The sequence below is a fragment of the Coregonus clupeaformis genome, unplaced genomic scaffold (genome assembly GCF_020615455.1).
Source record: "Coregonus clupeaformis isolate EN_2021a unplaced genomic scaffold, ASM2061545v1 scaf0163, whole genome shotgun sequence".
Taxonomy (NCBI): domain Eukaryota; kingdom Metazoa; phylum Chordata; class Actinopteri; order Salmoniformes; family Salmonidae; genus Coregonus; species Coregonus clupeaformis.
Window position 1 is genome coordinate 192,758 of NW_025533618.1, and position 17,830 is coordinate 210,587.

The following is a 17,830-nucleotide window of genomic DNA, read 5'->3' on the forward strand; positions in this document are numbered from 1 at the left end:
AGGCCAGGAGATAGCTGTGATGTATGGTGCTGCTGCGAGGCCAGGAGATAGCTGTGATGTATGGTGCTGCTGCGAGGCCAGGAGATAGCTGTGATGTATGGTGCTGCTGCGAGGCCAGGAGATAGCTGTGATGTATGATGCTGCTGCGAGGCCAGGAGATAGCTGTGATGTATGGTGCTGCTGCGAGGCCAGGAGATAGCTGTGATGTATGGTGCTGCTGCGAGGCCAGGAGATAGCTGTGATGTATGGTGCTGCTGCGAGGCCAGGAGATAGCTGTGATGTATGGTGCTGCTGCGAGGCCAGGAGATAGCTGTGATGTATGGTGCTGCTGCGAGGCCAGGAGATAGCTGTGATGTGTGGTGCTGCTGCGAGGCCAGGAGATAGCTGTGATGTGTGGTGCTGCTGCGAGGCCAGGAGATAGCTGTGATGTGTGGTGCTGCTGCGAGGCCAGGAGATAGCTGTGATGTATGGTGCTGCTGCGAGGCCAGGAGATAGCTGTGATGTATGGTGCTGCTGCGAGGCCAGGAGATAGCTGTGATGTATGGTGCTGCTGCAAGGCCAGGAGATAGCTGTGATGTATGGTGCTGCTGCGAGGCCAGGATATAGCTGTGATGTATGGTGCTGCTGCGAGGCCAGGAGATAGCTGTGATGTATGGTGCTGCTGCGAGGCCAGGAGATAGCTGTGATGTATGGTGCTGCTGCGAGGCCAGGAGATAGCTGTGATGTGTGGTGCTGCTGCGAGGCCAGGAGATAGCTGTGATGTGTGGTGCTGCTGGGAGGCCAGGAGATAGCTGTGATGTGTGGTGCTGCTGCGAGGCCAGGAGATAGCTGTGATGTGTGGTGCTGCTGCGAGGCCAGGAGATAGCTGTGATGTGTGGTGCTGCTGCGAGGCCAGGAGATAGCTGTGATGTGTGGTGCTGCTGCGAGGCCAGGAGATAGCTGTGATGTGTGGTGCTGCTGCGAGGCCAGGAGATAGCTGTGATGTATGGTGCTGCTGCGAGGCCAGGAGATAGCTGTGATGTATGGTGCTGCTGCGAGGCCAGGAGATAGCTGTGATGTGTGGTGCTGCTGCGAGGCCAGGAGATAGCTGTGATGTGTGGTGCTGCTGCGAGGCCAGGAGATAGCTGTGATGTATGGTGCTGCTGCGAGGCCAGGAGATAGCTGTGATGTATGGTGCTGCTGCGAGGCCAGGAGATAGCTGTGATGTATGGTGCTGCTGCGAGGCCAGGAGATAGCTGTGATGTATGGTGCTGCTGCGAGGCCAGGAGATAGCTGTGATGTATGGTGCTGCTGCGAGGCCAGGAGATAGCTGTGATGTATGGTGCTGCTGCGAGGCCAGGAGAGCAGAGGAGAGGAGAGAGGTTCTATTTTCTCCTGCTGACAGACTGATGGAACAGGGGAGATAGCAACCTGAGGCCTTGCAGCACTCCAGCCACACACTCAACACTGGGGCACAGGACAGAAGGAGCTAAACTGATAGAGAAACCTGGAAATTGAAAAATTGAAAAGCTTATCTACCAACTCCAGGCATTTAGTCTCACCAAGAGACATACAAACTGTTTCTTTCTTGAACATTTACATAATATCTCAAATTCTCACCAAGCTAAGCATTTACATAAGTATCTCCCATTTCAAACCGGATGGACATCATGAAGTGGTCCTCTGTAGCTCAATTGGTAGAGCAATGGCGCTTGTAACGCCAAGATAGTGGGTTCGAACCCCCGGGACCACCCATACGTAAAAATGTATGCACACATGACTGTAAGTCGCTTTGGATAAAAGCGTCTGCTAAATGGCATATTATTATTATTATGAAAATTATTCGGAGAGGTTGAGAGTAGAAGAAGTTCAGGAGAAGTTCAGGAGAAAAAACAAACAAAATATAATTATTGTAAAATTGACTGTGTCCATAAAATGTATATAGTAAGTATAAGCTGGAAGTAGAGGCCTAAGCGTTGTTGTTCACTAGTTTACGCCAATTAGGGAAAGGGTGGTGGTGTTGGAAAGTAATAAAGGGGAATATATATTTTTTTTAAGGATATGTATGTATGTGTAGGTATGTATGTGTGTATGTATGTATGTGTGTATGTATATATGTATAAATGTATATGTATGTATATATATGTATATATATATATATATATATATATATATATATATATATAAACATGGGGGATTGGAAGTGATGCAGACAATTACATTGATAGAAGATACAATCTATCTGCAATATTAAGCTGATCTACCCCCTAAAAAAATAAAAATAAAATTTAAAAAAAAGTTAGCCACCCGGTGTGACAATAGTTTTGTTTACTTTAATTCACAATGTTGTGTTCGGTCCTGATATGAATCACAAATAGGAAATGGAATTGAGTGTGTTATTGTGTGGGTTTTGAATTGCCTCTATTGTCTGTTGTTTCCTGTTGTTCCACAGAGGCTGGAGGAGGACTGTCCTGCCATGCCCCATGCCTGTAGCTGTTCTCAGGACAGTAAAGGACCTCCTGGACCCACGGGACCCCCCGTACGTCCTACTACTGTCTTTATTTACTGTCTTAGGGAATAGGGTGCCGTTTTAACACAGCCTCAACTCTCCTCTCTATTGGTTAGTGTTTTATGCAGCAGCTAGTCTTCCTGGGGTCCCTACTAAACACGATACAAAATAATCCTAGACAGAAACAACACCCAGAGACATCATTGCTCCAGAGTGCCGTCAAGCAGGCAGGAAAAGAGACTCCAGGGGCCGACAGAAGGAAATCCAAACCAGCCACCAAAAGTAAATTTGGTGAAACATTCCCGGTCTGGGGAGGGTCAATGTCACACAGTACTGTGGACGTGTCTCCGCCACAGGTGGACATTGTAAGGGGAAGGACCCCAACAGCGTGAGAGTCTTCATACATTCTGCTGGAGAGTGAGGGAAGAGAGAGAGAGAGAGAGAGAGAGAGAGAGAGAGAGAGAGAGAGAGAGAGAGAGAGAGAGAGAGAGAGAGAGAGAGAGAGAGAGAGAAAAACGGTTCCAGAGCCACTACGGGGCCAACGCTGTATCAACAAACAGACATGTTTGAGAAAGTCATTATATGGATATCGATTTATCAAAGCAGAGTAGTCCTCTCTCTACTGTCTACACATGTACATTTCCAGTTTCCAGGTGGAGCCTATAGGCAGAGTTTAAAACCACAATGGAGGAAGATTTAATCTGAGGTTCCTCTATAGCCATCCTCTTGATGTTTATGTGGTCGTTGGCTCTGATCACTGTTGAATTACTAAACCCTTGTTATAACATTCAAGCTGTACGGGAGTTAAAGTGGGGCTTTATCAAGACACAATAGTCCTCGCTGAACGTGTTGAACCCATAGTAAAACTGTTCCTGCCCTTAATTCTATTATTCTTCAGTGTGTCTTTAATCACTGCTATTATTGTAACAGACTGGGCGTGTGAAGGACGTTCATCAAATGCACTTGTCCTGCCTCTGCCTCTGCTATCATAGCCTCCAGCCAGAGGAACTATTAGTACCTGCCTCCACGTCCCCACAGGGGTGCCATTAAGGCAAACACAGGAAGAGGAAGGAGGCCATTGAGGCCAGATGGGACAATTACCTCCAGATGCCTTCATCAGTCAGTCAGTCAGAGCAGAGTAGGGAGGGACAGGGAGGGACGGGGGGAGGGACAGGGAGGGACGGGGGGGAGGGACAGGGAGGGACGGGGGGGAGGGACAGGGAGGGACGGGGGGAGGGACAGGGAGGGACGGGGGGGAGGGACAGGGAGGGACAGGCCTGGAACCTGGGTCAACCCCAGTAGCCAGTGTCTCCATCTGTATAGTAAACACAGTTCTCAGTTCTGTATTTTATGAAAGGAAAAGACAGTAGCCCCAACCTCTGTCCCCAGATGCAGTAGCTACATGTATTCATTTAACCAACGTTTCAACTACAAGCTGCCTTCATCAGGGTTCCAGATGAAGGGTTTACAGCATGATTCCCATTCAGATGTACAGTATGGTTATCATGGTGTTTATGGTGTCCTTCCATCCTTCCTTCCTTCCTTCCTTCCTTCCTTCCTTCCTTCCTTCCTTCCTTCCTTCCTTCCTTCCTTCCTTCCAGGGAGGTGCTGGTATCAGAGGGGCCAGAGGAAATCAAGGGGAGCCAGGCAATGTGGTAAAGTATACTATTCAACCTCCATCACACTATACTGCTCAGTGCTTACACAGGTTGTGTCCCAAATAGCACCCTGTTCTCTGTATAGTGTACTACGTTTGATCAGGGCTCTGGTGAAAAGAAGTGCACTACATTGGGAATAGGGTGCCATTTGGGACACAGACAGAGGGACTCCATCACAATACAGCTCAGTGTTTCCACAGTAACACATACTGGGGGACTCCATCCCAATACAGCTCAGTGTTTCCACAGTAACACATACTGGAGAGACTCCATCACAATGCAGCTCAGTGTTTCCACAGTAACACATACTGGGGGACTCCATCACAATGCAGCTCAGTGTTTCCATAGTAACACATACTGGAGAGACTCCATCACAATGCAGCTCAGTGTTTCCACAGTAACACATACTGGGGGACTCCATCCCAATACAGCTCAGTGTTTCCACAGTAACACATACTGGGGGACTCCATCACAATGCAGCTCAGTGTTTCCATAGTAACACAGACTGGAGAGACTCCATCACAATGCAGCTCAGTGTTTCCACAGTAACACATACTGGGGGACTCCATCCCAATGCAGCTCAGTGTTTCCACAGTAACACATACTGGGGGACTCCATCACAATGCAGCTCAGTGTTTCCACAGTAACACATACTGGAGAGACTCCATCACAATGCAGCTCAGTGTTTCCACAGTAACACATACTGGGGGACTCCATCCCAATACAGCTCAGTGTTTCCACAGTAACACATACTGGGGGACTCCATCACAATGCAGCTCAGTGTTTCCATAGTAACACAGACTGGAGAGACTCCATCACAATGCAGCTCAGTGTTTCCACAGTAACACATACTGGGGGACTCCATCCCAATACAGCTCAGTGTTTCCACAGTAACACATACTGGGGGACTCCATCCCAATACAGCTCAGTGTTTCCACAGTAACACATACTGGGGGACTCCATCACAATGCAGCTCAGTGTTTCCATAGTAACACAGACTGGAGAGACTCCATCACAATGCAGCTCAGTGTTTCTACAGTAACACATACTGGGGGACTCCATCCCAATGCAGCTCAGTGTTTCCACAGTAACACATACTGGAGAGACTCCATCACAATGCAGCTCAGTGTTTCCATAGTAACACAGACTGGAGAGACTCCATCACAATGCAGCTCAGTGTTTCTACAGTAACACATACTGGGGGACTCCATCCCAATGCAGCTCAGTGTTTCCACAGTAACACATACTGGGGGACTCCATCCCAATACAGCTCAGTGTACAGAACATGACATAGACTGTCCAGGTGAATCCAATTGAAAGCTATGATCCCTTATTGATGTCCCTTGTTAAATCCACTTAAATCAGTGTAGATGAAGGGGAGGAGACAGGTTAAAGAATGATTTTTAAGTCTTGAGACAATTGAGACATGGATTGTGTATGTGTGCCATTCAGAGGGTAAATGGGAAAGACAAAATATTTAAGTGCCTTTGAACAGGTTATGACAGTAGGTGCCAGGTGCACCAGTTTGTGTCAAGAATTGCACCGCTGCTGGGTTTTTCATGCTTAACCGTTTCCCGTGTGTATCAAGAATGGTCCTCCACCCAAAATACATCCAGACAATTTGACACAACTGTGGGAAGCATTGAAGTCAACATGGGATGGGGGGATACTCAATATTAGGAAGGTGTTCTTAATAATATGTCATTTAGCAGACGCTTTTATCCAAAGCGACTTACAGTCATGTGTGCATAAATTTTTGTGTATGAGCCTCTGCCATGTTGGCTGTATGTTTTGTATGTGATGGGTGATTTGAAGGAGTCAGGCGCAGGAGGGTAAATCACAGTATACAGAGTTTATTCCGTAGTACAGTTACGCAGAAATGCTTCAAACAGTCCAGTGCGCAAAACAGGCGCACTGGAACAAAACAGGCACACAGGGAAAATATACCCCGGTAATAGAAAATACACTGAGCTCAACCGAGCTACTCTCTCCTCACATTAAACAATCACCCACAAGGACAAGGGGGGCAGAGGGAACACTTACACATGTACTAATGAGGGGATATGGACCAGGTGTGTGTAATTGACAAGACAAAACCAAATGGAATGATGAGATGTGATGCGGCAGTGGCTGGAAGGCCGGTGACGACGAACGCCGAAGTCTGCCCGAACAAGGAGAGGAGGCAGCTTGGGAGGAAGTCGTGACACTGTAGCAGCTCAGTGCTTCAACAGTAACACATACTGTACAACAGGACGTGAGGGGGCCACCCAGAACTTGGAACATAAAGAATACGATGCAATGTCTTCCAAAAAAATGGCCTGAAACAACGGCCGAGATGTGGAAATACATAAACATGCAACGTAATGTGCAATTCTGTTATTTTTGGAGGATGTCACTGTTTTCACACACTAAGTAAACCTTGCCGTGTCATTCTTGCTTTTATGCCAGCAGTCTTCATGTTGACGCCAAGAGAGGCTTGTGTAGGTTATAGTTAAACAGAATCATATTATAGCTTATTTGGACTGTAGTTTTAGGAGTACGCTGAAACTTTGTTATTCAAGTTCGCTCTGTGTCTGACTCAGACCTGGGTTCAAATACTATTTGAAATAATTTCAAATACTACAGCTGTGCTCGATTGAACTGGCCTGTTGCAATGGAACTAATTAGAAAAGTGCAAACCCCGCCCACCTGGCATTCAAACCCCGGCCACATGGCATTCAAACCCCGCCCACCTGGCGTTCAAACCCCGCCCACCTGGCATTCAAACACCGCCCACCTGGCATTCAAACACCGCCCACCTGGCATTCAAACCCCGCCCACCTGGCATTCAAACCCCGGCCACATGGCATTCAAACCCCGCCCACCTGGCGTTCAAACCCCGCCCACCTGGCATTCAAACACCGCCCACCTGGCATTCAAACACGCCCACCTGGCATTCAAACCCCGCCCACCTGGCATTCAAACCCCGCCCACCTGGCATTCAAACCCCGCCCACCTGGCATTCAAACCCTGCCGACCTGACACTAAATCAAACACTCAAAGTATTTGAAAGATTTTAAATAGTGTTTGAACCCAGGTTTGGTATTTTTTTCCGGTATGGAGCAGTCCCCTCTCTCCGTCTGTATGACTGTTTTATTAGCCTCTATGGCTGCCTGCTTCGGCCCCTCCAGTCCCTCTGCTATAACCCAGTTTCACGCTCGCAGCTCGCTAACATAGTTACAACAGATGTGAACGGCGAGGCCATGCTAGGAACAGATTGCGTTATGGTGCCAAACAAACCCAACACAGGACGGCTGTAATCTCATTTCAAATGTACTGTTGGGTAATGGCTAAAATGCGTCCTGATTTGCACCCTATTCCCTAGAGAGTGCACTACTTTTGACCAGAGCCCTGTGGTGCCATTTGGGACACAACCTAAATCGATTTCCTAGAGCACAGGCCCCAATGGAAACTCCATGCTGGAGTATCCTCGGAGAACAGTCATGTGGGCTACCCGCTGTACTTTGTCTTCACTTTTATGAATATCACATTTATGTGTGGCTGCGAGGGACCCAAGGCATTGGCATTGTGTTTCAGAAGGAAGGCTGACAGGCATTAGCTCTATACACATATTTATCACCAGAGTGAAGACCTAACAAACTTGTAGTTCAATTCCATTTTATGTCATGTGATAAACAGGGCGGTTAATCACTCTGTTGTTGTAACACTTTACATTAAAGTGTGCTTTATGAATGTCTTCTAAAGGTTTTTAAGTAGTTTATAGACTATTAATCAGTTTATTAGTTTATATATAGTTTATGAATCAGTAGTAAACAGTCATGAGTCATTGGTAACATTGTGTGATTAAATAAATGGTCTGTGTTCTTCAGGGGCCTCAAGGACTAGTTGGTGATAAAGGCCCTCCAGGACCACAGGGCCCCCCTGGTCCTCAAGGGCCTAGTGGACATTCCATCCAGGGACCACCGGTAAGATATGATATATGACCTATAACCCTAACCCTGGTCCTGAGGGTTCAAGTGGACATTCCATCCAGGGACCACCGGTAAGATATGATATATGACCTATAACCCTAACCCTGGTCCTGAGGGGTCAAGTGGACATTCCATCCAGGGACCACCGGTAAGATATGATATATGACCTATAACCCTAACCCTGGTCCTGAGGGTTCAAGTGGACATTCCATCCAGGGACCACCGGTAAGATATGATATATGACCTATAACCCTAACCCTGGTCCTGAGGGGTCAAGTGGACATTCCATCCAGGGACCACCGGTAAGATACAGTATATATAATATCTTATGTTCATATATATACACTCAGAGTATATATGAACAGAAGATATGATACAGTATATAACCCGTATATGAACACACATTTTTGCCTTTGGTTAAACTGTGTGCCATAACTGTGTGCCGCATATGATATAATGTACAGTCAATAATTTGCTAACCATTCCACCAACCCACTGGCTTTGTATGAAATGACAAAATGACAAAGGAATGATTCAGAGGAAGTCGTTTTTTCTGGTGTCCGTTTCTCTTTCAGGGTGGTAATGGTGAAAAGGGAGAGAAAGGAGATATTGGTTTCCCAGGACCTCAGGCGAGTAAAGACACACATTCCTCAGCTCCATTTTCTTTTCCTCTCCTGACTCCCACAGTAACCCACTGTGTTGTGTTGTGACAAGTGATTACTACCTCCACAGAGACACTGTGTTGTGACTAGTGATTACTACCTCCACAGAGACACTGTGTTGAGACTAGTGATTACTACCTCCACAGAGACACTGTGTTGTGACTAGTGATTACTACCGCCACAGAGACACTGTGTTGTGTTGTGACTAGTTATTACTACCTCCACAGAGACACTGTGTTGTGACAAGTGATTACTACCTCCACAGAGACACCGTGTTGTGTTGTGACTAGTGATTACTACCTTCACAGAGACACTGTGTTGTGTTGTGACTAGTGATTACTACCTCCACAGATACACTGTGTTGAGACTAGTGATTACTACCTCCACAGAGAAACTGTGTTGTGACTAGTGATTACTACCTCCACAGAGACACTGTGTTGAGACTAGTGATTACTACCTCCACAGAGACACTGTGTTGTGACTAGTGATTACTACCTCCACAGAGACACTGTGTTGAGACTAGTGATTACTACCTCCACAGAGACACTGTGTTGAGACTAGTGATTACAGAGACACTGTGTTGTGACTAGTGATTACTACCTCCACAGATACACTGTGTTGTGACTAGTGATTACTACCTCCACAGAGACACCGTGTTGTGACTAGTGATTACTACCTCCACAGAGACACTGTGTTGTGTTGTGACTAGTGATTACTACCTCCACAGAGACACTGTGTTGTGTTGTGACTAGTGATTACTACCTCCACAGAGACACTGTGTTGAGACTAGTGATTACTACCTCCAGAGAGACACTGTGTTGTGTTGTGACTAGTGATTACTACCTCCACAGAGACACTGTGTTGAGACTAGTGATTACTACCTCCACAGAGAAACTGTGTTGTGACTAGTGATTACTACCTCAACAGAGACACTGTGTTGAGACTAGTGATTACTACCTCCACAGAGACACTGTGTTGTGACTAGTGATTACTACCTCCACAGAGACACTGTGTTGAGACTAGTGATTACTACCTCCACAGAGACACTGTGTTGTGACTAGTGATTACTACCTCCACAGAGACACTGTGTTGAGACTAGTGATTACTACCTCCACAGAGACACTGTGTTGTGACTAGTGATTACTACCTCCACAGAGACACTGTGTTGTGACTAGTGATTACTACCTCCACAGAGACACTGTGTTGTGACTAGTGATTACTACCTCCACAGAGACACTGTGTTGTGACTAGTGATTACTACCTCCACAGAGACACTGTGTTATGACTAGTGATTACTACCTCCACAGAGACACTGTGTTGAGACTAGTGATTACAGAGACACTGTGTTGTGACTAGTGATTACTACCTCCACAGAGACACTGTGTTGTGACTAGTGATTACTACCTCCACAGAGACACTGTGTTGTGACTAGTGATTACTACCTCCACAGAGACACTGTGTTGAGACTAGTGATTACAGAGACACTGTGTTGTGACTAGTGATTACTACCTCCACATAGACACTGTGTTGTGACTAGTGATTACTACCTCCACAGAGACACTGTGTTGTGACTAGTGATTACTACCTCCACAGAGACACTGTGTTGTGTTGTGACTAGTGATTACTACCTCCACAGAGACACTGTGTTGAGACTAGTGATTACTACCTCCACAGAGACACTGTGTTGTGTTGTGACTAGTGATTACTACCTCCACAGAGACACTGTGTTGAGACTAGTGATTACTACCTCCACAGAGACACTGTGTTGTGTTGTGACAAGTGATTACTACCTCCACAGAGACACTGTGTTGTGACTAGTGATTACTACCTCCACAGAGACACTGTGTTGTGTTGTGACTAGTGATTACTACCTCCACAGAGACACTGTGTTGAGACTAGTGATTACAGAGACACTGTGTTGTGACTAGTGATTACTACCTCCACAGAGACACTGTGTTGTGACTAGTGATTACTACCTCCACAGAGACACTGTGTTGAGACTAGTGATTACAGAGACACTGTGTTGTGACTAGTGATTACTACCTCCACAGAGACACTGTGTTGAGACTAGTGATTACTACCTCCACAGAGACACTGTGTTGTGACTAGTGATTACTACCTCCACAGAGACACTGTGTTGTGACTAGTGATTACTACCTCCACAGAGACAAACACTCGGATTGCTGTGGCCTCTGTGTATCCAACAAGGAAACAGCTTAATTAACTCTGTCCATTAGATCAACCTTCCACTGACTGGAAAACCTATTATAGTCATAGATCAACCTTCCACTGACTGGAAAACCTATTCTAGTCATAGTTGTGGATGTATCATGCTCTACATGTGGGGCTTGGTGCGCAAGGCAGGCACAGTAATTACAGTGTGTGTGTGTGTGTGTGTGTGTGTGTGTGTGGTGAGGGAGAGATAAGCCCAGACACACAGCAGCTGGGAGAAGGTTCCTGTCTTGGCGTCGCGTTACATTTACATTTACATTTTAGTCATTTAGCAGACGCTCTTATCCAGAGCGACTTACAGTTAGTGAGTGCATACATTTTTCATACTTACGAGGCGAGGCGAGACCTACGTCCCAAATGGTACCTTATTCCCTACATAGTACAAAATTAGTGCACTACGTAGGGCTCCCGAGTGGCGCAGCGGTCTAAGGCACTGCATCTCAGTGCTTGAGGCGTCACTACAGACCCCCTGGTTCGATTCCAGGCTGTATCACAACCGGCCGTGATTGGGAGTCCCATAGGGCGGCGCACAATTGGCCCAGCGTCGTCCGGGTTTGGCCGGTGTAGGTTTCATTGTAAATAAGAATTTGTTCTTAACTGACTTGCCTAGTTAAATAAAGGTAAAATAAATAAAAAATGGAATCAGTCACATGTCTCTGACACCCTACCCCGACACATAGGGCTTCCCCTTCTGCTACCAGACTAATGGAATCAGTCACATGAGAAACACATGACTAACTAACATGATTAATTACTGAGCCTAGTCTGCTTAGAGGACAGAGCAGATAACTAATTACCTTCTATAGAAGTCTGTGTCTACAGAATGCCATTTCTATAGAAGTCTGTGTCTACAGAATGCCATTTCTATAGAAGTCTGTGTCTACAGAATGCCATTTCTATAGAAGTCTGTGTCTACAGAATGCCATTTCTATAGAAGTCTGTCTACAGAATGCCATTTCTATAGAAGTCTGTCTACAGAATGCCATTTCTATAGAAGTCTGTGTCTACAGAATGCTATTTCTATAGAAGTCTGTGTCTACAGAATGCCATTTCTATAGAAGTCTGTGTCTACAGAATGCCATTTCTATAGAAGTCTGTGTCTACAGAATGCTATTTCTATAGAAGTCTGTGTCTACAGAATGCCATTTCTATAGAAGTCTGTGTCTACAGAATGCCATTTCTATAGAAGTCTGTGTCTACAGAATGCTATTTCTATAGAAGTCTGTGTCTACAGAATGCCATTTCTATAGAAGTCTGTGTCTACAGAATGCCATTTCTATAGAAGTCTGTGTCTACAGAATGCCATTTCTATAGAAGTCTGTGTCTACAGAATGCCATTTCTATAGAAGTCTGTCTACAGAATGCCATTTCTATAGAAGTCTGTGTCTACAGAATGCCATTTCTATAGAAGTCTGTGTCTACAGAATGCCATTTCTATAGAAGTCTGTGTCTACAGAATGCTATTTCTATAGAAGTCTGTCTACAGAATGCCATTTCTATAGAAGCCTGTGTCTACAGAATGCCATTTCTATAGAAGTCTGTGTCTACAGAATGCCATTTCTATAGAAGTCTGTCTACAGAATGGCATTTCTATAGAAGTCTGTCTACAGAATGCTATTACATAGAAAGTCCTGACTCCCCCACCACAAAGGGACAAAAACAGGACATAGAAAGCATCTAGACAGGGGACTACTACAATATCATTACAGTATTCGCACCGCTGCTGCCTGAAACCCCCTTACTCATGTGGTGGAGGAGTCAGGACTTTCTATGTCCTGTTTTTGTCCCTTTGTGGTGGAGGAGTCAGGACTTTCTATGTCCTCTTTTGTCCCTTTGTGGTGGAGGAGAAGGGACTTTCTATGTCCTGTTTTTGTCCCTTTGTGGTGGAGGAGAAGGAAGAGAAGGCCACAGACATGACAGGTCATCCCAGGTACATCAGACAAGGAAAAGGTTGATGTCCATTGTCCAGACTACTCTCAACCTTTCATTCTACTCTTAGAAATACATGTGGCCCAGGATCCAAAATACACTTTTGATAGATGGCCTAAACTCAACTTCTACAGCATTATTCCAAGAAGAGGATTTACTGGAACAGGATAGGCATAAAAACCTTGTGATTATCCTACCCAAGTAGCAATCCAAATACAATCCAAGTAGTGAGTGGAAGAGAATATCATGTCGCACATTAACTACACAAAACATGGAATTGCTCATTTGCCTCTGGCCTTGTCCATGTCTTTTACAGAGATCGATGTGTCCTTCACATAATCATTCAGAAACACATACTTACTAAATTCCAAGTAAATACCTTATTCAACTGGTTTTACATGTCATACTGATTTTACACATCACCAGCGACAGTTTCTTTTTGAATTTGAATCCATACATTCTGACTGTTCTGTTTCCACTAACGACTGGTTAAAGCCAAGGTCCCCTGGGGCTGTTTCCACGCCTTTGAAATAATATCATCCTGTGACTAGCTGCCAACATCCACAAGGCCTTGCCAGGGTATAACAAACCCATCCAAGGCCCACTGTAGAGAGAGGGTGTCAGGCAAGGACCAGGCAGGCTAGTCTGTAACAATAACTGTAATCAGACTGGTTGGCATCTTCCAATAAACAACAGTGATAAGGAGATAAGAATAGAGATATTGTAGGGATAAATCAACTTGGTTCTGTGTTGGCATCATCCTTGCCCCACTGGACCCGGGATTCAAATCCACGTCACAACACTGCAACATATTCCAGAAGCTAGCTCCTAGTGGCGTGTCGGGGGAATTGCCGTAGGGTCGCCAAAATATATCAAATAAAATAAAAATTAAGAGTACAGATTATTGTGTGGGACAATATACAAATAAAATAAAATAAAATGTATTGAGTAAATGTATTTATTGGTTTCTTTTCATTTTGATAGGAGATGAAAATGTAATAATTGAAGGTTATTTGTTGATGTAAAAATCAAAATGTACAGAGTTTAAGGTTGTGTCATTAGATTTGGGGTGGGGTGGCATCGGAAGAAATTCTGCCGGAAAAAATGGGATCCCAGCTTAAAAAAGTTTGAATACCACTGACCTAGCTCGACCTAACTGCTGCATTGACAGTCAATACATCTCCAGTAGGGTCTTTCTCTTTACAAGGCACTGTGCCATCAATAAAAGGGCACGACGCCCCTCGCCATACTTACATGTGGATACAAAGTAATACTGCGTTTTGTCAGAACCCCTAAGAGTATACAGTATATGGGGTTCTTCTGGAAGGTTCCTTCAAGGACCTGCTGTGATCTACAGCAGCCACAGAGAATATGCCTGCATCCCAAATGGCACCCTATTCCCTGAGTGGTGCAGGTAGTGTGCTGCATAGGGAAAAGGGTGCCATTTGGGAAGCACACCATCACATCATCCATTACAGAGCTATTTTCCTCTCTCTGTCTCTCACCACCACCAGCCACACTATGCAGTAAAGACAATATAACCCCTGTCATGAGCTCTCCCCTCTCCTCTCAGTTTCAACCTGACAGTGAAAAATGCATGGGGGGGGCCACTTCAATGAATAGCAAAGGATGTGTGTCTGAGTGGTGGTGGTAGTGGTGATGGTAGTGGTGATGGTAGGGGATGGTAGTGGTGATGGTAGTGGTGATGGTAGTGGTGATGGTAGGGGATGGTGGTAGTGGTGATGGTAGGGGATGGTGGTAGTGGTGATGGTAGTGGTGATGGTAGTGGTGATGGTAGTGGTGATGGTAGGGGATGGTAGTGGTGATGGTAGGGGATGGTGGTAGTGGTGATGGTAGGGGATGGTGGTAGTGGTGATGGTAGTGGTGATGGTAGTGGTGATGGTAGTGGTGATGGTAGTGGTGATGGTAGGGGATGGTAGTGGTGATGGTAGGGGATGGTGGTAGTGGTGATGGTAGTGGTGATGGTAGTGGTGATGGTAGGGGATGGTGGTAGTGGTGATGGTAGTGGTGATGGTAGTGGTGATGGTAGTGGTGATGGTAGTGGTGATGGTAGTGGTGATGGTAGGGGATGGTGGTAGTGGTGATGGTAGTGGTGATGGTAGGGGTGATGGTAGGGGATGGTGGTAGTGGTGATGGTAGTGGTGGTGGTAGTGGTGGTGGTAGTGGTGATGGTAGGGGTGATGGTAGGGGATGGTGGTAGTGGTGATGGTAGTGGTGATGGTAGTGGTGATGGTAGTGGTGATGGTAGGGGATGGTGGTAGTGGTGATGGTAGTGGTGATGGTAGGGGATGGTGGTAGTGGTGATGGTAGTGGTGATGGTAGTGGTGATGGTAGTGGTGATGGTAGTGGTGATGGTAGGGGTGATGGTAGGGGATGGTGGTAGTGGTGATGGTAGGGGATGGTGGTAGTGGTGATGGTAGTGGTGATGGTAGGGGTGATGGTAGGGGATGGTGGTAGTGGTGATGGTAGTGGTGATGGTAGTGGTGATGGTAGGGGTGATGGTAGGGGATGGTGGTAGTGGTGATGGTAGTGGTGATGGTAGGGGATGGTGGTAGTGGTGATGGTAGTGGTGATGGTAGGGGATGGTGGTAGTGGTGATGGTAGTGGTGATGGTAGGGGATGGTGGTAGTGGTGATGGTAGTGGTGATGGTAGTGGTGATGGTAGGGGATGGTGGTAGTGGTGATGGTAGTGGTGATGGTAGTGGTGATGGTAGGGGATGGTGGTAGTGGTGATGGTAGTGGTGATGGTAGGGGATGGTGGTAGTGGTGATGGTAGTGGTGATGGTAGGGGATGGTGGTAGTGGTGATGGTAGTGGTGATGGTAGGGGATGGTGGTAGTGGTGATGGTAGGGGATGGTGGTAGTGGTGATGGTAGTGGTGATGGTAGGGGATGGTGGTAGTGGTGATGGTAGTGGTGATGGTAGGGGATGGTGGTAGTGGCGATGGTAGTGGTGATGGTAGGGGATGGTGGTAGTGGTGATGGTAGTGGTGATGGTAGGGGTGATGGTAGTGGTGATGGTAGTGGTGATGGTAGGGGATGGTGGTAGTGGTGATGGTAGTGGTGATGGTAGTGGTGATGGTAGTGGTGATGGTAGGGGTGATGGTAGTGGTGATGGTAGTGGTGATGGTAGGGGATGGTGGTAGTGGTGATGGTAGGGGTGATGGTAGTGGTGATGGTAGTGGTGATGGTAGTGGTGATGGTAGGGGTGATGGTAGTGGTGATGGTAGTGGTGATGGTAGGGGATGGTGGTAGTGGTGATGGTAGTGGTGATGGTAGTGGTGATGGTAGTGGTGATGGTAGGGGATGGTGGTAGTGGTGATGGTAGTGGTGATGGTAGGGGATGGTGGTAGTGGTGATGGTAGTGGTGATGGTAGGGGATGGTGGTAGTGGTGATGGTAGTGGTGATGGTAGTGGTGATGGTAGTGGTGATGGTAGTGGTGATGGTAGGGGATGGTGGTAGTGGTGATGGTAGTGGTGATGGTAGGGGATGGTGGTAGTGGTGATGGTAGTGGTGATGGTAGTGGTGATGGTAGTGGTGATGGTAGTGGTGATGGTAGGGGTGATGGTAGGGGATGGTGGTAGTGGTGATGGTAGTGGTGATGGTAGGGGATGGTGGTAGTGGTGATGGTAGTGGTGATGGTAGGGGATGGTGGTAGTGGTGATGGTAGTGGTGATGGTAGTGGTGATGGTAGTGGTGATGGTAGGGGATGGTGGTAGTGGTGATGGTAGTGGTGATGGTAGGGGATGGTGGTAGTGGTGATGGTAGTGGTGATGGTAGTGGTGATGGTAGTGGTGATGGTAGGGGATGGTGGTAGTGGTGATGGTAGTGGTGATGGTAGTGGTGATGGTAGGGGTGATGGTAGGGGATGGTGGTAGACTGGGGGAGGGGGTATGATTGAAACTATGTTACTTCACAGATGTCTAACAGATGCATTGAGTAGCACCCCTTACCCACCATTCGCAGTCTCGAGGGGTTGATGGTGGTCTGGCCGATGGCAGAGAGCAGCAGAGTGACTGGTAGGGTCTGGCCGGTGGTAGGGAAAAAGGAACACAATCTGTTGGCCTTGCTGCGTCTGCTCTCTGCCTGTCTCTTCCTAGCCGCTACCACATCTCTCAGGGCCAGGATGGGGACTGTGTGTGTGTATAGCTGACAGGGAAGATATCAGGGCTGGTGGTTTTTAGTGCCAGGATCTAGTCTTACAACACAACATTAATCTCTCCTCTCCTCTCCTCTCCTCTCCTCTCCTCTCCTCTCCTCTCCTCTCCTCTCCTCTCCTCTCCTCTCCTCTCCTCTCCTCTCCTCTCCTCTCCTCTCCTCTTCTCTTTCTCTTCTCCTCTCCTCTCCTCTCTGCATAACATCCCCACCTTTCATTACTAGGCTTTACAACCACTCTTGTAATGTTGTGGCAAAAATATACATATTTTATAACCTCATAGCTAAGTTATGATTATGTTTGGAATGGGATGTGTGAGTTGTAAGAGACTGGATACACACAGCAGAGCTTTCGCTGGTGTTGAACTGTTCACCATTCATTCTGAATTAATAAAGTTTCTCATGTTGTAAATGAGATGTTCACCATTCAGTCTGAATTAATAAGGTTTCTCATGTTGTAAATGAGATGTTCACCATTCAGTCTGAATTAATAAGGTTTCTCATGTTGTAAATGAGATGTTCACCATTCAGTCTGAATTAATAAGGTTTCTCATGTTGTAAATGAGATGTTCACCATTCAGTCTGAATTAATAAGGTTTCTCCATGTTGTAAATGAGATGTTCACCATTCAGTCTGAATTAATAAGGTTTCTCATGTTGTAAATGAGATGTTCACCATTCAGTCTGAATTAATAAGGTTTCTCATGTTGTAAATG

At 46.4% G+C, this 17,830-nt stretch overlaps 1 protein-coding gene across 1 annotated transcript in view; it reads left to right on the forward strand.

The window, feature by feature from the left end:
* The window catches only part of LOC121542744 (collagen alpha-1(XIV) chain-like), a 181,356-nt gene that overhangs the window by 128,463 nt on the left and 35,063 nt on the right, over positions 1 to 17,830 (forward strand). Inside the window, exons 33-36 of the mRNA XM_045213864.1 lie at positions 2,432 to 2,518; positions 4,090 to 4,143; positions 8,016 to 8,111; positions 8,693 to 8,746. Coding sequence (XP_045069799.1) covers positions 2,432 to 2,518; positions 4,090 to 4,143; positions 8,016 to 8,111; positions 8,693 to 8,746 — 291 coding nt within the window. The remainder of the gene's footprint in view (positions 1 to 2,431; positions 2,519 to 4,089; positions 4,144 to 8,015; positions 8,112 to 8,692; positions 8,747 to 17,830) is intronic.